Below are 26,316 nucleotides of genomic sequence, written 5' to 3'. Positions count from 1 at the left end.
CAAGAATCTGCGATTAATTGTGAAAGTGGTGCGCTCTGGTGACTGAGTAAAGAATTATGCCGAAGAAAGCGCAAAACCCAAAATCTTAGATCACATTTTAGAAATTTTAGTTCCGATCATGCGTTTCTTTTCTTTTTCTGCAATTGATAAATCCATTAAAACTTAGCTTCCTTTATGATATGATTATTACCCAGTTTAACGGTGTAAAATGTATACATATTTCATAAGTGAATGCGTGTACATATACAGTTTACTGTTAAAGTGTATTTTCCTTGAGAGTGCGATTCAACCATTCCGATTGTGCCATTCACACTCTCAACGTATAGTATAACAAGCGATGGGCACAAAACGATGCCTAAAGATGTCCAACACCCACGGGAACAACAATAGTTACACCGTAAACACAATACCAACAGCAATGCCCCTCCAACGCCGCACACCTCGCTGGGTATAGGAATCTGGGCTTCTATCTGCATTGTTGAACCCACCGCCAATGCAACGTCAACACCATCACGGCTTCAATTGCCACCATTCACCATGTATCGTTGTACGCGCTGTCGTTACACTCGTCGATTACATGCCATATCCAATTTTTCCATCGACACGAGCGTGCATAAAGCGAATTAAAGGAAAAATCGGTCATCAAAATCGAAGCGCGCCGAATACCGTACGACACATCGCACACACCGAATACATCGGCTAGAAATGCAATAAGAAGTGAGGGACAAAAGGAATTTAAACGCTCATATTAACAATGTTAACACCACTAGCGGCCAACCGAAGAGAAGCAACCAGCATCGGTCCAACAGACGCTGCCGATGTCGCTACAGGAATTTCGGCAGGAAAAATCACAACACAAACAAAAAGAATAATCATTGCTGAAGAAACAATTTCAGAAATAGTTATACTACACTATAACCACATGCATCCCAGCAGTGGGCCAACGAATTCTTGTGAGACTCTCTGTTTCCCTCTGACTCACTGCAATGCACATATTATATAAACAGTGTTAGTGTTATAAGTAGCCGCTGAGGACTATGAGACGAAGCTTCCATGGCCAAATGTAACGTTGGAGTCTCCGTCTTTCAGTTCTCTGTTGGCATTGATCTTTCTACAGTGAAATCAACGCTTAATGGTGTTTATATGATTTACCTGCGAACAGCGTATTAATGTGTCTTCAATAGTCCATCTATTCCAAAGTTCGAGATGGAAAGGCAACAAAGCAGGAATTTTTAACGGCAATTGGATTTTTTGGCGATGCCTTCCTTTTATTGCATTTGCGGTTTTTGATATCTTTCGGAAGACCATTAGGTGCATTTGTTAGTGAAGAGCTAGAGCTAGTCTTCTGTTTGTAAGCCATTCGGTGTACTCGAACGTCGTCGTCGTAATCACCAGCGGATTCACCGGCGGTCGTCACAGCGGTGCATTTCGTTGCATTTGCCACCACTCAGCGGCACATTCATCGATCTTGACGTTGATGGCTGACTGAGAATAGGTCTGAAGGTGTGTGTGCACGTGCTGCTACGGTCGTGTCATGCTGTTGCTAGCAGCTAGCCAACTGGTTGCTTTTCACATCTCCCACTTTATATTTGCAGCTTTGCTTACTTTTTGGGTACCACTACTTATGCCGTTAATGCTCATTGGTGAAAATATTTCGTAGTCTCGCCTGGTTCAGTTAGTACTTTTAGTGGAGTCCGCTTGTGGTCAGAGGTGAGGGTACCCTAGAGTTTACAGTTAAGCATTTTGTTTTAACTTTGCAAAGGCAAATCGCTTGCGTTTTCAGTTCTTCACTCAGCATGAGGAAGCGACTGAAGTTCATTAGTGCGAATTGCTCATTGTGGATTGACGATGGTGCAATATTTGGCCACCTTTTAAACGAAGTGTTATAATGATTTTTTTTTTTTTCATCTAAAAGAGAAAAAATAAGGATGCACTAAGTTCCGGTGCACAAAGAATTTTTTTAAGAAATCACTTACTGAAATTACCTAGAGGATGTTGGTTTATTCGAAATCGCAAAATTGCAGCAAAATTGTGTGTTAGAAATTTTATAAAATTTCTGAACTCAGTAGATAATTACGGTGTAAAAAAATATTATAAAGGAACAGAGACAAAAAAATTATTTGGCATTTATAAATCGGTTAATTACCACGTCCAATTGCTTAATAACAAAATATTGAAAAACATTTAAAAGCTTGAACTTGAAAAGACTCACTCACATCGTCTGCGTGGTGGGTAAAGAAGGTATCTTTGGCACTACGGTCGGTAAATTCAGCCTCCACGAGGAAACATACCCAAATGGGTTGAAGCTGATCGACTTCATCAGGGCCCGAAATATGGTTATCTGTAGTACTAGATTCCAGCATAAGAAAATACATCAAGCTACCTGGCTGTCTCCGGATCGAAAAACTACCAACCAGATCGATCATGCTGTGATAGACGGTAGACACGTCTCCAGTGTTTTAGATGTGCGTGCGCTCCGAGGTCCTAACAGCGACTCGGACCACTATATTGTCGCAGCCAAAATTCGCACCCGCCTCTGTGCAGCAAAAAACGCACGCCAACAAACACAAGGAAGGTTCGATGTCGAGAAGCTGCAATCACAACAGACAGCCGAACGATTTTCTACTCGGCTTGCACTCCTGCTCTCTGAGAGCACTCGTCAACAACTCGGTATAAGGGAACTGTGGGACGGCATTTCAAACTCCTTACGTACAGCTGCAACTGAAACCATTGGTTTTCGGAAAGTGCAAAAGAACAGCTGGTACGACGAGGAGTGCCGTGTCGCAGCGAAGAGAAAACAGGCTGCCTACCTCGCAACGTTACGATTGACCACAATACGTGCGGGATGGGATAGATACCGAGAGTTGAAGAGGGAAGCGAGACGCATTTGTAGACAAAAAAGAAAGAGGCCGAAATGCGTGAATACGAAGAGCTTGATAAGCTGGCCGACGGGGGTAATGCTGGAAAATTCTACGAAAAGATGCGGCGACTTACAGAAGGTTTCAAGACCGGAGCATACTCTTGTAGAACCCCTCAAGGTGATCTAGCCACTGATGCCCAGAGCATACTTAGACTATGGAGGGAACACTTCTCCAGCCTGCTGAATGGCAGTGAGCGCACAACACCAGGAGAAGGCGAACCCGATACCCCAATCGATGACGATGGAGCAGATGTTCAATTGCCCGACCATGAACAAGTTCGAATAGCAATTGCCCGCCTGAAAAACAACAAAGCGGCAGGGGCCGATGGATTGCCGGCCGAGCTTTTCAAACACGGCGGCGAAGTGCTGATAAGGTGCATGCATCAGCTTCTTTGCAAAATATGGTCGGACGAAAGTATGCCCAAAGATGGGAATTTAAGTGTGCTATGCCCAATCCATAAAAAAGGAGACCCCACAATCTGCGCCAACCACCGTGGGATTAGCTCCTCAACATCGCATATAAGGTCCTGTCGAGCGTATTGTGTGAAAGATTAAAGCCCACCGTCAACAAACTGATTGGGCCTTATCAGTGTGGCTTTAGACCTGGTAAATCAACAACCGACCAGATATTCACCATGCGCCAAATCTTGGAAAAGACCCGTGAAAGGAGAATCGACACACACCACCTCTTCGTCGATTTCAAAGCTGCTTTCGACAGCACGAAAAGGAGCTGCCTTTATGCCGCGATGTCTGAATTTGGTATCCCCGCAAAACTAATACGGCTGTGTAAACTGACGTTGAGCAGCACCAAAAGCTCCGTCAGGATCGGGAAGGACCTCTCTGAGCCGTTCGATACCAAACGAGGTTTCAGACAAGGCGACTTCCTATCGTGCGACTTCTTCAACCTACTACTGGAGAAAATTATTCGAGCTGCAGAACTTAATCGAGCAGGTACAATCTTTTATAAGAGTGTACAACTGCTGGCGTATGCCGATGATATTGATATCATCGGCCTCAACACCCGCGCCGTTAGTTCTGCTTTCTCCAGACTGAACAAGGAAGCAACGCAAATGGGTCTGGCAGTGAACGAGGGCAAGACGAAATATCTCCTGTCATCAAACAAACAGTCGTCGCACTCGCGACTTGGCTCTCACGTCACTGTTGACAGTCATAACTTTGAAGTTGTAGATAATTTCGTCTATTTAGGAACCAGCATTAACACCTCCAACAATGTTAGCCTGGAAATCCAACGCAGGATTACTCTTGCCAACAGGTGCTACTTCGGACTGAGTAGGCAATTGAAAAGTAAAGTCCTCTCTCGACGAACAAAAGCCAAACTCTATAAGTCGCTCATAATTCCCGTCCTGCTATATGGTGCAGAGGCTTGGACGATGACAACAACCGATGAGTCGACGTTACGAGTTTTCGAGAGAAAAATTCTGCGAAAGATTTATGGTCCTTTGCGCGTTGGCCACGGCGAATATCGCATTCGATGGAACGATGAGCTGTACGAGATATACGACGACATTGACATAGTTCAGCGAATTAAAAGACAGCGGCTACGCTGGCTAGGTCATGTTGTCCGGATGGATGAAAACACTCCAGCTCTGAAAGTATTCGACGCAGTACCCGCCGCGGGAAGCAGAGGAAGAGGAAGACCTTCACTTTGTTGGAAGGACCAAGTGGAGAAGGATCTGGCTTCGCTTGGAATATCCAATTGACGCCGCGTAGCGAAAAGAAGAAACGACTGGCGCGCTGTTGTTGGCTATAATCGCGTAAGCGGTGTCTATGCCAGTAAAGAAGAAGAAGTATATCGATCATATTCCAACAGGCTTATGTATTGCTGAATTGATATTAAGAAGAGAACATCCATCCATAAAATGTTTACATTTTCTCAGGTCATATAGGTACTGTCCCGTATAATTCTGCTCACCGAGTTTATATTTTCAACAATTTAATATTCTTATTGTTCTGAAAAACACTCTTGCCACAGAAGCACAATGGCTTTAAAGCAAATAGTACTATTTATTTTAAGACAAAAGAGATATGAACTGAGTTCTGACTCTTAATTTGAAAAATGTTTCACCTATATAGACATAGGTATTGTGGGGCAGCCGGCAAATCAGAATGCAATAGAATTAGTATTCTTATACTTCAAATGTGAGAGTCCTAATTTGCATTTTAAAACACACACATGCGTATGCGAAAGGGTTACTATATATACAAGAGATCATATATTACTTCAGGTGGCATAAAACCGGCTGCTGGATAACTAATGTGCCACATGATCGCACAACAACTTATAAGACGCGAACTACTTCAAACTCAATGTGAATAATCGTCGATTCACCAATCCGCGTACATAATCAGATGGCGATAAACAAATTAAATAAGGGGCAGATTACAACCGGTTTCTAGGCTCCGTTGTTTCCATATGGCGTATGTGCAACGAGCATGGATATTTGTAACTCCATTTGGGGCAAATGACAGAATTATGCGGTTGCATGTTACATAATTGTGCATATCGCAATAAGTTCTGCGCATCGTCCACCGCTACAGTGGCAAGGATATCAGCTACAACTGATCGCTCGGTCCCAGTACCATAAGTAGGGGATTATCAAAACGCGGCTTGCGAGCTTAAGAGATATGCAACACTTGGCACAGCCAATTGTGCGGCAATTTGTTATTAAGTTGCAACAAACTTAGCAGCTGATTTGTTGATCGGCAGCCGGTACATTTGCCGCAACGGATGTCAGTGTTCTACTGCATTCGCAATGCTTTGGGCTGGGGCGTGCTGTCTCGTATTGGTAATCACACTCTACCTGCGGCGGGTTGATCGTGACACGTTGATGTTGCTGCTCCACCGGGCGAAGCACACATGATTGACAGGTGTTGATTGCTTAGGCAGCCAGCCTGTTGTTGTTAACTTGTTGTTCTTGCGGACATCGGCAGTGATCGGGAGCGGCGGCCGTATTCACGTCAACTCTAATGATGAGATGTTGGCGGAATTGGTAATTGGCGCATTGGAAGCGTGAAATAAATTATTACAGCATGTACGTGATTTCAATCAATTTTTGTATTACGTTCACTGGATGATTTATTGCAAGATTATATTACGCAAATGACACCTACTTCTACTCATGCCGATAGTTGTGTGCATCCATCGACTTATAACGGGTGTTTATTTTGTTCTGGTTTAGTCAAAATCGTATTAGCAGTGGTTTCTGCCTTAACGATTCCGTATAGTAACTCGAAATAATTGTGATTAATTCGAAGTAACTTTAAGATACTCTCTAGTTGCCCCAGTAAATGGCGAAATCTACTGAACGAAGTGATTTGTGGGTTATAGACCTTATTACAGTACCAAGCATTTGAAGTATACAGGTTGGTACTATTTGTTTATTCAAGATCATATCAATATCCTAAAGACTACCCATATAGCGCGTGACACCATCACATCCTAAAGATTATTAAGTTTGAGAATAGTAATAGTGTCCAATAACTTGAATGTACTTGTTATAAAAAATCTAAAAAAAACACCCTATATAGGTGAAATGGGAATTGGGATTTTAGTACACATATACACGTGTAATAAAAAACGCAGCCGCGGCCAATTCGTGTAATTGCCTTGTTTTAGCCGCAATTTGCGTAAATCGGGTTCTAATAAACGCCTTCGATGAACTTCGCATTCCTTCGAGTCTGCGGCAGCAGCATATCCGTGTTCGCTGGCGTATTCTGTGTAGCTGCTGAATTTTAATCGAAAACCCCATGAGCGACTGCTTTTGGAAGCGTGGAAGATTTCTTCAGTAATTAGTCGAGAAAGCATAAACAGGCGCTAATGCAAACAAAAACAAATTCTTCTTTCAGAAAACCCCTTGATGGCATCCAACTACTTATTTCGCATACTAGATGCCAAAAACTATAACTCAATGCGTAATAATATAGCTATGAATGTCTGTGTGTATGTACCAAATTCACATGGAATTGGTGCAATGGCTAACAGTACTTTGCCACTCAAAAACCAATAACACTGTTACAGCAGTCACGTCATTGTGTGCTAAATAGATTTCTAAAAGGCGATACAAATTTGCACAAACAATGGGCAGCCTGTGCCCGCCTAATCGACTAAACAACGCAGCGATCGGCAGCGCTCTGATCGTCGGCTCTCCTTGCCTACAACAGTGTGTGTGTATTCTACGCATGCGCAGCATTGACTGTTTCACAGATGGTTTGTTGTGGACGTTGTTGCATTTTCTCTTGGTTTTAATTTTGGTCGATTTGGAAAAAGCAGCGACAGTGGACCAGCCGCAGAAGCCGCTGCAGTTACGAAGCAAAGCGGGCGAAAATGGTGCTGCCGGCAGCTAGTGACTAGTGACACTCGCAGAATTGCGTGGTAACAATGACCACAAAGATCGGCTCGACAACAACAGCGATTGAGTGCAACGATCTCATCGGCAAGAGGAGTCGTTGCATAATACGTTTATAGCTACTTACCACACTGTGCCACGCAACATTTGTCTTCCTGAATTACTGCGAATGGACACATACACATACACATGTATGTATGTATATTTGTAATACTTCCTCTACATTATCCGTTGATGGGCCCAAACAATGTGGCTAAATACATTGACACTATTGTTTTTGTTTTGTTTTTGCAACGTCTGCCACTGCAATTCTCTTTCTTCTTACCACAAGAGCATAATATGATGAGTTGCTTGCCACATTGCCCATTGCCTTGCTTGCGTGCTATTATAATCTCTGTAGGTGATCTGCATTTTTTATTCTCCTCCGCTAGTCCTTTATAAAGGACATTGAAGTAGACATTCTGCAGCAAAGAAAAAGTAAAAATCAATTTATGGAGTATTGAAGATACCTAGGAAGAATTACGTTGCACTTTCGCTTTGTTTATGTTTTTGTTTTTCGTTCACAAATATGGAAGAACAAGCTAAAGAATAGGCGTGTGACGGCTGCTTTCTTTGCGCGTTGCATGGTCTTCTAGTAAAAGGTTGGCACGGGGCACGTAATTTGTATATTTCTGCAATGTGATTTCCTAATTTCCTGAGATTTATTCCAACGTCCAGACGGCAGATCTTGTGCGCTGCTTCTTGTAGTAATCTCCAACACATCTCTCTTACTGCGTAAAGAGTGTCTTTGAAGCTGGACATTCGCTACTTTGGACTGCTTACGGTGCAGGTAATCGGATTTCTCAAACGATCAATAAGTGCGTAATTTGTGGGATTTGAAAATTAGGTGAGTGATGCTCAAAAATAGCAATGCATGACGGCCACGGTTTAAAAGGCGGGATGACTGGCGCACAGCTGCTTCACTTTTATGAATTATCCATGACGTAAGGAATATTATACGACAGTTCGTGTGTTGATTTGTGTGTCGAATGCGAATTTTGCGTGAATTCTTCGGAAATGTGAATTGAATTTTGTTGATAATTAAAATATTCCGCCACATTGCTCGGTATCCTCAGGAACTTTTACCAAAACGTGAAAGCGCTGTGATAATACGTAATAATGAGTGGCCCACTCTTTGCAACTATAGGTAATTAAGTTGAAAATTTATTAAGTCCGCTATCATCAAAATTCATTAGCGAAAAAACCGCATGAAAGCTTGAATAATGCGAATGTAAAACAAAAGTCGGCCTGAAGTAGAAATTAAAACTCCTCAGCTATATGAATTTCAATCAGACACATTCAAGGGATGTCCTGTAGCTTGGCTCCAGCGGAAATGGTACAAACATCCACTTAATATTATTATTTTTTTGGCTTGTGACATACATACATATTTACATATTTCTGTACACCTATATGATAGCCGTAATAAAAGCGTTCTGAGTAGGGGGAGGGGCGGGAAAACATAGCCATGACGCACACAAAATGATTAATAATGTTGTCATGTACACTTACACATGCACACACACACATGCAATGCCACGAATTTGAGAAGAAGTAAATGCCTCTGTATCCTGTTCGCAGGCAAAGACAAATGAAAATTGTGCGTGGTCTGCTTTTCGCTGAAATTAGCGGGTAGAGCTGCATACTTGGCCGATTTGTTTCAGTGCTTTCTAATTTTTCAGTCCTCAGACTTAATTTTGGGTATCTTTTGTAAATGCTGATTTAGTCAACTGTTTGCTGGTGATAAAATTATTAGCAGCAACATTTCATTTTCAACGCGGAACCGTGCCGGATGTGGTGGATTTGCTGCTTTTTAAACGGCAGTACCGATGCCACTGTAGTGGTGGCAATCGCTTTTATATTTAAATGCAAATTTTTAATTCTGGTTGTTTCTGAGTTTTTAATCAGGGCCAGTAAGCACCAAGACAATCTTCTGCATAATTTCATTTCTCGTTTAAGGTCGCTTGTTTTTCGTTTTTGTTTTTGCTTTTTTATTTTGATATTGGTTGTATATCCTGTTGCGATGTGTCCTCTAATTTCGTTGTCGCACTTCGCTGATGATGAATTAGCTGACGCAGAGTTTATGAATGTGGAGTTCTTTAAGGCGATAGAAGGTGAAGATGGGAGATGCGTGAAGCTTATTGATTTACTGTTTAAGTCCATTTCTGAGGAAATAAAACTACTACTAGTACTACGATATTGTTTCCACAATTTAGTTAATCTTAGGCAAGGGAGTGATCAGTTTTCCCCGTTTGCACTCAATGTCGCAAATAAATATTTTAAGAAGCTTTAAATCAGTTGTCTTGAAGCGTCACTGTTGATAGTCATAACTTTGAAGTTGTAGATAATTTCGTCTATCTTGGAACCAGCGTAAACACCACCAACAATGTCAGCCTGGAAATCCAACGCAGGATTACTCTTGCCAACAGGTGCTACTTCGGACTGAGTAGGCAATTGAAAAGTAAAGTCCTCTCTCGACGAACAAAAACCAAACTCTATAAGTCGCTCATAATTCCCGTCCTGCTATATGGTGCAGAGGCTTGGACGATGATAACAACTGATGAGTTGACGTTGCGAGTTTTCGAGAGAAAAGTTCTGCGAAAGATTTATGGTCCTTTGCGCGTTGGCCACGGCGAATATCGCATTCGATGGAACGATGAGCTGTACGAGATATACGACGACATTGACATAGTTCAGCGAATTAAAAGACAGCGGCTACGCTGGCTAGGTCATGTTGTCCGGATGGATGAAAACACTCCAGCTCTGAAAGTATTCGACGCAGTACCCGCCGCGGGAAGCAGAGGAAGAGGAAGACCTCCACTCCGGTGGAAGGACCAAGTGGAGAAGGACCTGGCCTCGCTTGGAATATCCAATTGGCGCCACGTAGCGAAGAGAAGAGACGACTGGCGCGCTGTTGTGGACTCGGCTATAATCGCGTAAGCGGTGTCTACGCCAGTAAAGAAGAAGAAGTTAATATGACAGCTGTATGCCATAGTGATTCGATATCAGTGGTTCCGACGAATGAGCAGTTTCTTGGTGAGAAAAGAATTTTTGATCGATTCTTAACTAAAAGCTATGGAGGCCATGATCCCCCATTGGTACATAAAGTAAAATGTTGCATACTTCTTAAAAGGCATATTATGAATTAAGAAAATCAAAAATCAATATTCCTACATACAATGTTATGGATAGTTTCATCTGCACACGGAAATAATATGATTATTATAATGGTTATACCCACGTACCTCGTTTGCTGCTGTGTTACCCTGTGTGCGGTGGCTTCCTTTGAAAGATATCAAATTTCAAGCGCTTGCGCTTTAGTACTCGACATTTCATGCAAATGAAACAAAGTTTGTCACATTTAAATGACAGATTTGCTGAAAATTTATTTCAACGAGAACAGGAGAACTGAAGAATGGTTGAATGGTGGTATGGTAGTTGAAACATGCTCAATTAACTGACGACAGCCGGAGGCATACAAACATGCAAGAGGCGCACACTGTGATTTTGTGCATATCATTGAATCCGTTTATGCTCATAGAGGAAATTCGACCCCGACGCCTCGGAAAGGAAAGACCAAACATGAATTAATTCAGAAATGTGTTTGAATCATGATTTCTGCTGGACACCAGCGCTTGCTTTATTTCTTGGTTACTTTTTATGAATATGTTAAAACGCCCGGAATTATGCAAATTATATCATGCGATATGCCATAAAAGGTTGATATGCCTGCATGTGTGCGGTATTTAACCCTAATTGGCAAAGCGACCAAATTCGTACATTTACACACTAACACACAACGTGTAGCAAAGGATGCACGTATCCTTGCCGCAATTTAAACAAATGGTGACATTGATATGACCACACCAATGCGTACATTTTAATTAGAGCCAGTGATTGTCGCAACGTGCTTCTTGTCAGTGTATATGGTGTAGGAGTGAGGGAAAAGCTGAAGGGTGCTGTCGGTGGCGGATATCTGCCGTGTGACTGCTGGTTACATGAGCAATTGGCTCGATTATCTGTGCTGCTGAATCGCAGTTTTGACAGTTACATGGAAACGCACACACACACACACACACTGGACTGAATTGCCGGAGCACAATTAGTGAAGGGGTTAGTTGTTGAATACAACTCTACATTGTCCTGTCATTTAGGCATCCTTGACCGTCATAAAACGGCAATCACCTTCGACACATGCCAATGGCTAATTCCGAATACCACTAAACTGTCATTGTGGCTTAGTTAACTTTCAGTTTGATGTGGCAAAATTTGTCTGCAATTGCTATCACATACCTTTCGATGCCATCTACGTAGAATCGCTTCTCATTGAAATAATTATTAATTAAACGGGAAAAGGAAATGTGAAAGCAACAAAAAATACTTGTTTTCTCAATAATGTTATTTTCAAATATAGAAATAATCGATTGCTTCGCACAAATTAAGTTATTTACTAACCAAATCCCACAACGAACCTGAAGAAAGATGTTTCATTTACAACACCAAGAAATTAATTTGATAATTACTGAATTAATTATAAATTAAATAAATTAGAAAATTTTCCCGTGCTCCTAGCTGATAATTTAAACACCCTTTGATTCCATATCTGAATAGTTTGAAAATTTTAGATTACTTTCCTGACGATTGCTTAAGTGGCTAATGTGTTGGCGTTGAAAGCGCGTAGTTCTAGTTTTATTCGTCGCATCGAGTCATGCTATACCTTTTTGGAAAGCTCATTTCACGCGCTAACAGGTGTTTGATTGATTGTCGTTTCTTTTAAGTCGTTCGTGAGTTATAGCGTCGCAAACATGGAGCAAAATAAAAAGAAAATACGGCATATTTTACAGTATTACTACGATAAAGGCAAAAATGCATCTCAAGCCGCCAATAAAATTTGTGCAGTTTATGGACCCGATACAGTTTCCATTTCCGCCGCACAATGATGGTATCAAAGATTTCGTTCTGGTGTAGAGGTGATCGAAGATGCGCCACGCTCCGGAAGGCCTGTCGTCGAAAATTGCGATAAAATCGCTGAATTGGTCGAAAGAGACCGGCATAGTAGCAGCCGTAGCATCGGTCAAGAGCTGGGCATGAGTCATCAAAAATTCATTTCAATTTCAATAAAAAAAAAATCAATAAAAATACCGCAAGACTATTTTGACAACCCATTATTTCATAAAGGTGCTAACATAAAGATGCTAACACTATACGAAAACATAGCTAAATCGTTGACACTGCAAAGGTTTATTCTAGGTCATGTTGTATGCATATGGGTATCTGGAATTTGGATCTTATGAAATTCCAATTCTGGATATAATTACCTGGAAATAGATGGCTTATTTAATTTATGGTGGATATCAAGCTGTCGAAGCCTCATAAATACGCTCAGTCAAAATTTGTTTTCAATTATATTTTACCACTCGGGATAGTTAAAGTTAAGCAAAGTAATCGGCATAAAAGTGGCAGAAATATAGTACAAATATAATGAATTTTCTATTAGTAATTTATAGCGACCTGCTGAATGGCTTTAACAAATTGTCAAATCTCAAAATGAATTTTTCCTGCAACAAATTCCACAACACAGCAATTGATATACCACATGGTGTGCTAGCGCGGCTTGGCGACCTCACTAGCGCGAAGCGTGCTGATTAGGCAGGACACTGAGCAAGCCAAAGCGAAACAGACCACCCATGGCGAATTGGCGTATGGCAGATGGCCACACCGAGAATCTAACAGCGTAATATAACTACAACCTTTTGTACGAAAGTCCAAGACTTATGCATGTAAACCCGATGAGTGGGTGATCTTAGAGGAGGCAGAGATGAAAGGCAGTGTACAACGTTGCTAGTATTGTAACAAGCTTTTAATATTTCTTGCTACTCTCTGGCGAGTTCATTTGTTGGAGTCGCTGCTTTTTCAATTTCGGTCAATTCCATTGCTGTTGCTATTGTACACCAATCCCATCATAATTTTTCACCAAACAACACCTCACTGGAGGGTCCACCCGCCACAGCTCGCATGCCTGGTGTGACTGGTGCGATCGTAAAGCCACAACCGAATTGGCGCGTATTCGCAAGTGTTCGTATGTGCCACCATCAAAGCCAGGGTAGGAGCTGAATCTTTATTGTTGGTGTTTGTTGTATGAATTCAGTCGCGTATTTTTGCGCATTAACGCAGCATAAACAATTTGCGCCTTTGGTTTTTCTTATTGGGAAGTTGCTCAAAAGATTGAAAAATGTCCTCGCGATTACCACTGTTCCAACCACACAACAGCTACAACTCTTGTGCGTTCATACCGTCCTATGCATGCACACAGTCATAGAGCCATTTGAGCGGTGGTGAGGAAATTAATTGGGATCATAAGTAGCTTGCTGAGCGGCATTCAAACGGCGATCAGGGTTCGCGTACGAGAAACTCAGTCACAACTCGACGAGCTTTAGAGTCGAGTCAGCATACACATATGTATGTATGTATGTACACCCAGCGAAACAAAAAAGGCCGTACCCTAAATGTTTTGTATTTTGTATCCAAATATTTATTTATTTCGGGCACCAAGCTGGGTATCACGCTTTTCGTTATAATATTTTTACATTTCACAGCGTTCACTGAGCTCTCTAATATTAAAATTGTTTCCGATTCGATACCATTAATTTAGCGGGAAGGTTTCACAGTGGAAAAATTCCATTTTCTGGGAATCGTTCACACGTCTGCGACGAAATGCTTAATAACCATAAGGACCTATAAGGTTAAGCTTCGACTTGTCAGAAAACATTTCAGATTTCCACTTAGTTTGGATCCGGTTTAGTTTATTTTTAAACCAATTGTAAAGCCTTTATGTTTTCTGATAAAAAGTGGCTTTTGTACAGGATTTCTTCCTAGCTTTCTATCTCGTTAAGCCGATTTTGCACTGTTCGATAAAATAACATTGCTAAATGATTTCTGCAACTCTGCCTTAGTCTCGGCTGCGTTTTTAAACGGTTTTATAATTTTGTTCTTAAGTTAGTACGATCTTCTCCTAAGCTAATGCTACTTTTTCTTCCTTAAGTTATCATCCTTTCTACTTAGTTCGCCAGTTGTGCGATATTTTACAAAAACACGTCGCACTGTTTCTGATAACTTTTTGAGACAAAGAAGGCTGCGTTTGCTTAGGAAAAATTATGTTTTATTTCAAATTCATTGGAATTCGGGCGATACCCAGACGTTTTCCAATGAATTTGTAAAAAACATTTCATGAGACTTTATTTGTTTCGCTGGGTGTATATCCATTTGTGTGTCTAATTATAGTACCTACTTCAGATATTGCACAGAATGCAGCTTTGATGTCATTGAATTTCACTTATTTGCGTACAAGTAAAATATTAAATATCAATCAGTACTTAGAGTTGCATTTCGGTTTGATAGATTGGTTTCCAGACACCTTCTTTAAGATTTAAATGAAGCAAAATAGCCAATGACATAAAGTTAATACCAATTCATTTGGTTTTCGTACCTTTATTAAGTACCGAACTTACTGAATACCCCTATTGATTGCTTCAAGAAATCTGCATATTTGAAGATGCATGTATGTATTGGCACAATAATTTTCTGCGATGCGCCGCACTTTAAAGCTTTAATACGTTATTTATGTGTCACAAAAAGAAGAAAAGGCTTTGGATGCCACACGGAATTGTGGATTATTTATCATTTCACACGAGCTGTGCTGCACCAAAACGCTTGCATCGTACCAAAGTCCGAAACAGCATATTTTTCGTATTACCACTACAGTTTTTGTATTGCCAGCGGCGAAAAAATCGCCAATAAGTCCAGCGCTTTGCTTATGAGCTCGGTCCGACTGCACAGGCCGTGTAGAAGTGAGAGCACATTCAAGCCCCTCAGCCAGCGCCGTCATCCGCGCCGCATTATTTAAACTGCATTTATGCACAAAAGCCAGGCGTTTGTCAATTCGATTGGTAACCAAATTTATGACCACACGCACATAAATTAGGACTGGTCTGAACGCGCAGCGAAGGTGTAAATGCGTGAATATGCCAATTCAAATGGGGAGTGCAAAAAGTGTGGTCACTGGTGTCAGTACTCCAAAAAAGTTAATAAAGTAGATCCGTCTTCGCAAATTTTTCTCGCTATTGATTATCCGAAAATTATCCAGGAAGTGTGCACATGCAAACACAAGCTCACTCAGTTCTCCTGGAACAAAGGCGGACTGCCCGACTCTTGCGGTGGCAAGTGTTAATTGGAATCAATTTGATAATCTGTACATAAAGAATGGAATTGAGTGGCATTATAGTGAGCTCATGCATTTTCAAGTATTTAGCACACACTGTGAACAGAAGTTAGGCTGTTTCTAGCAGAGTCTACCTCTACCGTGATTTCTCTAATTTTTGTTTGTTGTCCTAAGCTGAGTTTTGAACAAGTGTTTAATATTTTAAGGTCATAGCCTTGGAACCTTACACTTTTGCGAATTCATTTGGGATCGCCATCTTTTTTCTATAAGCCCTTATCCGCTATATTATACTGATTATGTGAGAGTAAAAGGCACTTTGCATGCCCAGTCAAAAAACTACGCCCCGGGGGGTCTCATTCACGTGTTCGTATATAATATGTGTAATTGTTGTACATGTGTACGCATATACAGGTTATGTATTCTTGCCTGTGCTCCTTGCCTTTGTTGTGATTTGAGTGTAAGCGGATGAAAGCGTAATTCAAATCGAATTAAATGAAATGCCGATTTATTGCTCAAAAGCTGCCACCGCTAACCAAATTCACCAAAATCATGAAATGTGGAATGCTATAAATAATAAGGGAATTGCAAAATTTATCGCAAAACAGTGTAAATATTGGCGCAAATGATAAATACACACAGCCTAATACCTCAGACCCATGAAGAAACTGTAAAAATTAATGTAATGTAATTACGGTAATTTACTTTGGTTGGCCGAAGATCGCATTGCCCTAATACGTCTAGATCTAATTCTAACAAATTCAAATAGAAAAGTCTTACCAATGTTTGTCATATTAAGTAATATTCGTTAAACCATAGGCTCATAGTTAATTTTTTTGTTGAAAGTTAATGGAATTCAAATATCTTCGGGTTCCACAATTCTCACGCTCACTACACAACTGACAATTTCATGGTTTCAATGTACGAGTACGTTTCGTTTCGAGTAATCGACATCTTATCCCTGTATGCCAATGTGTGTTTGTTCCTTCTCTTAACTTACAAGCAGCGAGCTGTGTGTATATTGGGAAATAATCAACTTCCCCGCTTCCCAAGATGATCGACTCGCTGAAAACCAATTGGTGATTGGAGTGGTAATTTTAACACCTTCACTACCGCAAAATTATGCCAAAATGCTAACGATCATAAAACGGACCGCGGGCGCAACACAAACAAATCAATAAAAAATGGTAAGGAACACACTCGTATTGAGCATAAGGTCTGTTGGAGACTATGTAGTTGTATTCTGATTATTGTAGTCGGTGGCGATTATTAAAGTAAAATCATTCTTCACATTTATATTACAGAGAACAGTTGCCTAAACTAACCCATAAGATTAACACCTCACACATAAACGAAGTGCCGCGGGAACTGCAATAAAAGTCATGCAAATATAAAGCATTAACCGCCAATCGATTTCATATCACGATCTGCTTACCTTTTTGAACTAAACGTAGTCGGACAGCTGATACTAACATACATATGTACATAACATGCAGAAGTAATCATATGAACACCTTACGCCAATAATCCAACACCAACGCCAATCGTTCATCCATCAGCGATCTTAGCTCAGCGATCAGCCCATACAGCCGCTGGACAAACCGCAATTGTTGGCGACTGTAGCTGCCCTTAATTTGTCCGTCTTACTTGCATGCGATTTCTTTCATACAATAATATGTATAAAACTACAATATATACATACATTTCCAGGCAACATAAGTGTAAAACAGTTCGATGAAGCACACGTAGTATTGCGCTGGAGAGTTCTCAAGTTTTGATTGTATGATTGAGTGGTATGGAAATGCTAGGCCATAATATCATACATGCTTATGCAGCTACGGGTTGGAAGCTGACGTTGTCATTTATCGAGTTATTTCAATTTCACTCACTTCATTGTAATAGTTTGGCAAATTAACGCGACGATTGGGCAGTCGGTACTCATAGAGGTTGGACCTTTACTACGAGTACAAGCATCCAAGCAAATTAGTGAAACCATATTACCGTTGCTAATCGCACATTCTGCTTCGATAACGTTTTTAATGTATTCTCCACTTTGCTCCATTATTTGTAATTTGTGCATGATGTGAAGTTTTAGCGCAATCTTCCACCTGCAGTGGAAAGCTAAATTCAAATGTAACTAGATTTCTCAATGTGGATTAGTGTGGACCAAAGGCAACACTCCGACAAAGTATATATTTAAATAATACGTATAGTCTCTTAAAAAATTTTATCTTTATATATATAAATCTTCTGACTGTGTGTTTGTATTTGAACTGCTCCTAAACGGATGGACCGATTTTGATGAAATTTTTTGTGTATGTTCAAGGAGATTCGAGAATGGTTTAGATTTACAATTTGGTCCACTGGAAAATGTTTTTCAAATTATTTTTTCAATTTTAATCAATTGTTAATTTTGGAATGTTTGGCCGATAGATGGCGCTACCATCACAGTATCCAATATTCAAACCTTAAATTGGCGTAAACGTGCATTAAACAAAACGATGCCAAAGTAAAAGGCGATATCTGTGGATCAAGTTTTTGTATTGAGGACAGAGTTCGGGCATAACTGAAGTGTTGATAAAAATTTGAGATATACAGAAATCTTTTCGAAGCATTGCACAGAGCAATACCATATTTAAACGGGAACGATGAATACATATATGCGTACAATTTCAAACTGATTCTTCCTGAAAAATATTAAAATTGCTAAATATTAGGAATGGTAGAATAGAATTGCAATCAAACATACAATGCAATGAATTAAAACTGGCTCATTTATCATTCGATGAATAATATACCACGGGCATCCCAAAAGACTGTTGCCATAACCCTGCCAGCCGATTTTTTTGTCTTTCCACGCTTGAGAACCGTTTCTTAATATGCAGTCCACCAGGCTGACAATTGATTGTACTCGATTGATTTCACTGATGCACAGCCCAAATTCAATAGTATTTTTACCCCAAAAACCAATTCTTTCTTAACGCACGAAATGCTTTTTGATTCATTTTTGTTGCTTCATCAAAAATGCGATTATTCCTTAACTAATACTTATAATCTAACTAATAGAAATGATATAGATCGTATTAGTTACCTATGTAACAGCCACAGTAAAACGTAGGCGGATCCTCTAGTTTATTATAAATTTATTCATTACCCAATAACGGCTGCAACCTAGATTTTTTAAGCGGCACCATAAACACCTAATGTGTGCTGTTTCCAAATAAAACTATGTAATAATTTTAAAAATTTATTTTTCATTATTTTATTTCCGTTGTGAATTTAACTTGTTCCTATTTGCGTTTTTACACGTTTTAAATAATTTAATATAAAATATGAATTGGAAAACAAAGTTGTGCTTATTATTAATTAATATGTATGGTACTCGTATATATTTAACATACAATTCACCGATAAATAACTGTGAGTTCTTTTTACTAAATATGTCAAATAGTACATATAGGAAAGATTTGGCATGCATTGCTCTTTCCTAAAGTACATTTGTTTTTGTTTTTCTAAATTGTATAAAACTAGTATTTACGTTGTTAAGTAATTTAATTAAGGTCTATGTTAACCAAATTAATAATATATTTTACAATATGAATACACAAATACACACCCATGCATAAAATCGAAGCAAAAATTTTGTTTCCTCTCCGCTTTCACAGTGACAATCGCATGTCTCTTCAACTCAGTTATATACTTGTATGTACATACATATACTATATAGTACAGCAATACTTTGGGTCTACATAGAGAATTTATTGCTAGTAGAACTAAAGCTACGCCTTAACACACTTCGATTCGGCTATTATTTACAGTTTATTTTAGCAACGAATTGCATTGGCTTGTTGTACTAGTATTCTTAATGGAAAAAGTCGGCAAAGAGCAAAATTAAATTTACAAACCTTTTGTTGAAGAAAATCAAAATGCCATTTCAGAAAAATATCAAACTTTATTTCAAAATAAAATATATTCATGTTGTATAATAAATAAAAAGTGTTTCAGCTTAAATCTAACTTGCACTGGTTTTGATTTTCGTAAAATAAAATAAAAAATTTGCTAATTAAATTCTGCTTTTAATAAAATAAGGTTTTCTGGACATTTATTTGTATATTGTAAAATTTGTAATTTTACTTGTTTAAAAATATTTAATAAAGCACAAAATTGCAACAGTTCCGATTAGAAGACACTAGGAATTTTTTAAAATTAATTTGGTATTTGAAGCATGTGTAGAACAAACAAGTTGCACGAGATAAATAAAAGCATTTTATAAATTAAAAAGTACTTTTTAAATGTAAACTGAAATTAAGTAAGATTCAGTGCCATTCCATTTCACAAATATTGATATATCATTTTCGCTTTCGCCTAAGTATATGAAAATTGTTGCATTTTACCTTTTAAGACAACATTCAAAGTCTCGTTTAACGAGACTCTGAAGCGTCTATCATTTTTTTTTCAAAGAGTATGTCACTTGAAGCCGCCATATCTTTCCCGCAAATTAGGTTCAGAGCAAAATACTAGTTTTTGTTTCGGTAGTGATGATTATCAGCCTCATTTTAGGAGATTCCTTAGCTAAGGCGTTGCCATCGTTCGAGAAGAGCAGTTTACAAAAATTTTAATTCATCCTCAAACGGTTGGACTATTACTATTTTGTAATTGCTGCAGCTTTAAAGCAAGTCAATACTTTTACTTTTAATTTTTGGCTTCAAGTTTCATAGTTTTGGAAAACCATTTGTATAACTTCAATAAATAAATTACTATAAATATTAATTATTAAAATATTTACAAATGCATGACAATGATTAAATTTCTAAAAAATTGCGCTTTAACAACTCTAAAGAGTAAAAATTTATGCTAATTTTACATGTCTTCACATCAGCTTCTATTTTTTTTTTTTTGTATTTTTTTTTTTTTTTGAGTTTTTGTTTTGGTCAATTCTTAACGTAAACTTTTGAAATCTATTTAAGCTGCTTTCCTTTGAACCGCAATTACAACTATACTATATTTACTTGACGTCGACAACGAGAGGAACTTCGCTGATATCGATTAGGTTTGGTGACGATGCCAGCTGCGTTTGCAGTTGTTGCTGCCCCTGGAGGTCGTGGATGTGCATATGTGGCTGGGCAGGTGGATGCGCATTTGAGGGGCAGCGTTGGGTCTGCTGCTGGTATTGTTGACTGATGCTAGTGGCGGCTGAATTGACAGTAGACATTGGGCCAGAAGCGCTCGTGGTTGCCGTCGAAGTTGTCGGTGATGTCACTGCCGATATGGATGTGGCTGGCATGATCGCGTCTCTGTTCACAGTTGTACCGCCGGCTCCGTCAATATCGTCAGTGCAGTCGTGGCTATTGTGACCGTTCGCGAGGTTGTGACTGCTGCCAGCGCTATTGGCGAGCAACATTCGGTGGTGTTGTTGAAGGCATTGATTGGCATTCACCGCCGCCGCTGCCATCATCATAGCTGCGTCACAGTAATTGGACAACATTGTTGTTGGATTAACAACACCAGCCGTTGGTGCTCCCTGTGCAGTATTGGGGGCGTAAAAACAGCTGGTACTACTGCTGCTGTAGTCACTAGCCGCCGATGTTGAACTTCCTACCACACCGGTGGCTGCAGCGCCGAAAAACCCACTTCCATAGCTACCCACTCCGCTTATCATGCCCACACCTGCTTCGCCATTGAAATGCTGCACGTTACTCCCATTTCCAATGTCATTACTACTATTGTTATGACTGTTGTAATTCAGTAAGCTGCTGCTGCTGCTGCTGCTGCTCGTACTACTGCCTGTATGGCTGTGACTAACGTCCACATTACTCGTACTTTCTCTATGCGTATCATAATCATTGTTGGTGCTGCTACTCCTATTGAATGCAGCAGTGCTATGGATGTTGTGGTGGTCGTGGTGATTGTGGTGATTGTTGCTGACAGCAGCTGCTGCAGCAGCGGCGGCGGCGGCTGCGGCAGCGGATGATCAAGTCGTTGTCAATTGGCGCCACATTGTGTGTCACATCGATGGTAAGTAAGGCCAGGAGAAACTGTTGCCGGACAGCAGCATGTCCCGTATGAGCGTTTCTATTGGCGTTTTACCGACTAGACGTACAAAAAACAATTGCTCGATGACCTAATGAGAGGGGCGAAATAAACAGAGTGATGGAATCAAGCGTATATTTCATCTGACTTCGCAATTTTAATTATTACAGAGTCCAGAGATGATCAAAAATACTTTAAAATGGAGTATGTGTCTTGTTTTGTCCCTTTATAATAATAATTCTCTGACTCGACGATATTTTGAAACAAGGGAGAGGTAGTTCGGATGTGACCGATTTAAGAAAATTTGTGCACTTAATTTCACTAAAATATCGCAGATTTCGGGAATGGAGAAATGGGAGGGCTGTATAATATTTCAACTCTATAGAAATACCATATAGAGACTTGTTGGAATAAAATATAATGAAGTCATTGTATGTTGTATATGAGAGTTGGGGCCATTTGTAGATTAAAAACACAGGTTACTACATTAAATTATAGTTTAATATATAACGGGTGATTTTTTTGAGGTTAGGATTTTCATGCATTAGTATTTGACAGATCACGTGGGATTTCAGACATGGTGTCAAAGACTTGCTTGCAAATCATTGAATTTTATTACCAAAATCAGTGTTCGGTTCGAAATGTGTTTCGCGCTTTACGTCCGATTTATGGTCTACATAATCGACCAAGTGAGCAAACAATTAATGCGATTGTGACCAAGTTTCGCACTCAGTTTACTTTATTGGACATTAAACCAACCACACGAATGCGTACAGTGCGTACAGAAGAGAATATTGCGTCTGTTTCTGAGAGTGTGGCTGAAGACCGTGAAATGTCGATTCGTCGCCGTTCGCAGCAATTGGGTTTGTGTTATTCGACCACATGGAAGATTTTACGCAAAGATCTTGGTGTAAAACCGTATAAAATACAGCTCGTGCAAGAACTGAAGCCGAACGATCTGCCACAACGTCGAATTTTTAGTGAATGGGCCCTAGAAAAGTTGGCAGAAAATCCGCTTTTTTATCGACAAATTTTGTTCAGCGATGAGGCTCATTTCTGGTTGAATGGCTACGTAAATAAGCAAAATTGCCGCATTTGGGGTGAAGAGCAACCAGAAGCCGTTCAAGAACTGCCCATGCATCCCGAAAAATGCACTGTTTGGTGTGGTTTGTACGCTGGTGGAATCATTGGACCATACGGTGAATGGCGATCGCTATCGTTCGATGCTAACAAACTTTTTGTTGCCAAAAATGGAAGAACTGAACTTGGTTGACATGTGGTTTCAACAAGATGGCGCTACATGCCACACAGCTCGCGATTCTATGGCCATTTTGAGGGAAAACTTCGGACAACAATTCATCTCAAGAAATGGACCCATAAGTTGGCCACCAAGATCATGCGATTTAACGCCTTTAGACTATTTTTTGTGGGGCTACGTCAAGTCTAAAGTCTACAGAAATAAGCCAGCAACTATTCCAGCTTTGGAAGACAACATTTCCGAAGAAATTCGGGCTATTCCGGCCGAAATGCTCGAAAAAGTTGCCCAAAATTGGACTTTCCGAATGGACCACCTAAGACGCAGCCGCGGTCAACATTTAAATGAAATTATCTTCAAAAAGTAAATGTCATGAACCAATCTAACGTTTCAAATAAAGAACCGATGAGATTTTGCAAATTTTATGCGTTTTTTTTTTAAAAAAAAGTTATCAAGCTCTTAAAAAATCACCCTTTATATATGTATATATGTATATATATATATATATATTATGCATATATATATGTAAATATTAGGGTGTTTTTTTTTATTTTTATAGATGATAGGTAAAAAATCTATGAAAATTGCATACAGCCTTACTTAAAAAGCTGAATAACTCGAGAAGTATTAATGATAGCGATTTTGACCTCGAATGTTTTTTATAGCAAATAAAATTTCCTACAAATTTGCCATGTACGTTTTTTCTATAGCTCCTGTCGTTTACGAGATATATACAAAAAAAATGCGAAATTCCTAGGAAAATCGGGTTTAGAGCCCCGTACTACCTTGCCGGTGTGAGTCACGACTTTGTTGCACTGGGCACTTTTGTAGAGTGAACAATTCTGAGAAATATGCGTCTAAAGTCAAAGCGATGCCATAAAATACCTCTGATCTGTAGGAATTTAAAGATAAAAACGCACGTTTGTAGTGTATTTTCTATGGAAAATTTTTACAGACCTTGGTCCAGATTCTAATGTTAATATTAAGGCTAAAATTTTCATGGATTTTTTTTTTAGGGTATTTCCAAGAAAATTTCGTGACGGGACTGAAAAAATTAATAGTTCAATAAAAAAACACCCTAATATATATATGTATATAATTTAGAAAATGGGTTTATTATGAGGTCCTATTAGATATTATATGTAAGATTGACTGATATATACGGTATAAAGTCAATCCGAAGTTGGAAATTCGTATATAATTCTAATTAAATTATAGACGGTGCATGGATGCTAGGGAATAACTTGACTTGATTCTATCCGGTTTTTGTGTGGCGACATATCACATCAGATATAGGGGCTCTCTGAATTTCATTAAGAAACCTCACAAATTACCATTTTACATATTGAGTAGTATAAAGTCAAGTGAAAAATTTGAAAACCTATATATGTTTTTTAGGTATGCTAGGGAAGTATTGGAAGTTATCAAAAGGGGCCTCATGCAATACATGATGCCCGATTTCGGCCATTTTCAGTGCACAATATAATTGTTTGTATAACCTCACACGCCTAATTTGGTTGAAGTAGTTCCAAAGGAACATGATTTCGCCTAACTTCCGCGGTGCAACACCCGTCGTCTAATTCTTATAAAGCCCTTCTCTAAGATCCGGGTTGTGAAATTTAAGGATTGTGTCACAAGTTCAACGAGTTATAACGTTTTTAGTAGGTTTCGTTATAACCGTTATATGGCGATTGGGTGTAATTATTATTTAATTTTAAGCATTTTCATAATTGGATGCCATGAATATATGTATGTATGTATGTATTTTGAGTGTCATTAAAGAAAATGTGAATGAATGCGAAATATAGGGATTTTTATCAAAAAAATTAAAATTTGAACTGACCTGGGATGAAACGGTGCGCAGGGAGGGCAATCTTAAAAGTAACTTTCCAAACCGTGTTGGCTGACTGGGGTACTGTGTACGACAGTATTCCTCTAGGGCGCACTGCGACTTCTCTTGCAGTGATTCGATATGTGTGACGTCAGATAGACCGCATGCATCTAAAATAGGTAAAAAGCAAAGAATAAATGATAAATTAACATCATAAATAAAATAAGTACTAATTTATAACATTTTTATAATCACAGTCTGTCAGAGAAATATGCACATATGTATGTATGTATTTATATTCTCGAAAAAACTCAGCACCGAAATATGTACACATGAGGGCAAGATCAATTATGTAGACAAGATTAATTATATTTAACAAATTAATAATGTGGTTTATTAAACAAAACTGTTGATTTTAAGAATACAAAGGAAATACGATTTATATAATATTAAAATTAATTCAGCTCTATCTTCTTGCTGATACTCTTCTTCTTCTTCTTCTTTTGACTTTTCTGTGCTGCCATATCATTTCATTCCCACACATACATATATAACAGTTTAAATTTTTTCTATTTATATTCGCTTTAATCTCTGACAGACTTTGAAAATCTACATATGTATCAGTCTAATATCATAGAAGTTTAAATAGTTCGTACTTAGTCATTTTTACACTCAGATGCGCCAAATTATCCATTGCGAAAATTGTTTAACCACTCGAAGATTCATTGCTACATACATACATACATACATATACATGTAAACTGAGCATGAACATCGTTTTCAAGAAACAACAGTATTAACCTAAAACTCTCGAAATAAAAGCTAAATTTATTGTAATAAATTTATGGAAAAACAGCAACAACAACTCATTGATCGCTCGCCAAACATTCCTAAAGATAATAGCTCAACCTTCAATTGCTGCAGCAAAACTCGAATGACAGCGAAAAACACATAAGCGCAATCAAAAGTACTGCTAATATACATACATATGTACATATGTACTCGTATGTACAAACATGTATACTTGCTTTTGAACATTGACTGCGTCAGCCGCGCCGTCGGTAATTGACATAGTCAGTAATCAACAACAATCAACATACAGCACTCAACATTTAACAAGTATTTAATTAATGCTTTTTGTTTTAAATTTTTTTTTAGCTCTTTGTCTTTATATTTCTAATGGAATTTCGCTTCATATCGCAACATGGTTCGCCTATGAATTGACTGCGAGCCTCAGCTCTCGTTAGTGTCTGTGTATATATTGCCCCTGAGTGGACAACTTGTATCAAGTTGTAGCCATTAATAAAGCCAAGTGCAGACACATGAAGCCACTACACACTTATATTTCGTCACAGAAAAGCAATATCTTCCAAATTATCTAAAAGCCGAACTAAGCCTATCTCCACTTGTGAGACTGCCAAGCGGCGTAAAGTCTGATGCGTATACGCCTCGTTGGACACCTTTCCCGATAGGGTTCACTAGTTCAAGCTAATGTATGAACGTTTACACCTTAGTGAAGACTATTCTTAAAAGTGTGGTGTCGCCAAAGTAGTTTGTTACGCAAATTTAAATAAAATTAAAGTTTTAGAGCTTTTATATAAATTAAGTCTGATATTTAGTTTTTCATTTCTAAAACAGAATTTCGTGAAAGTCTTTATA

General features: G+C 39.0%; 2 protein-coding genes across 3 annotated transcripts in view; both read right to left on the bottom strand.

Moving 5' to 3' along the window:
- Positions 1 to 20,460: 20,460 nt before the first annotated feature.
- Positions 20,461 to 26,316, bottom strand: part of LOC105229513 (steroid receptor seven-up, isoforms B/C) — a 40,855-nt gene continuing 34,999 nt past the window's right edge. For both annotated transcript variants that reach the window (XM_049449378.1, XM_011209845.4), the window contains exons 5-6: positions 24,670 to 24,827; positions 20,461 to 21,662 (exon numbers count right to left, since the gene is read on the bottom strand). In XM_049449378.1, the coding sequence (XP_049305335.1) occupies positions 21,546 to 21,662; positions 24,670 to 24,827 (275 nt within the window). In that variant the 3' untranslated portion in view covers positions 20,461 to 21,545. The remainder of the gene's footprint in view (positions 21,663 to 24,669; positions 24,828 to 26,316) is intronic.
- Positions 20,547 to 21,539, bottom strand: LOC105229512 (sericin 1). Its single transcript, XM_049447061.1, has 2 exons — positions 21,533 to 21,539; positions 20,547 to 21,496 (listed from the first exon to the last, which is right to left on the bottom strand). The coding sequence occupies exons 1-2, from the start codon at positions 21,537 to 21,539 to the stop codon at positions 20,547 to 20,549; spliced, it is 957 nt and encodes a 318-aa protein (XP_049303018.1).

Source organism: Bactrocera dorsalis, chromosome 2, assembly GCF_023373825.1.
Source record: "Bactrocera dorsalis isolate Fly_Bdor chromosome 2, ASM2337382v1, whole genome shotgun sequence".
NCBI lineage: Eukaryota > Metazoa > Arthropoda > Insecta > Diptera > Tephritidae > Bactrocera > Bactrocera dorsalis.
The sequence above is the reverse complement of the archived record's forward strand: the minus strand, read 5'-3'. Positions and strand labels throughout refer to the sequence as shown.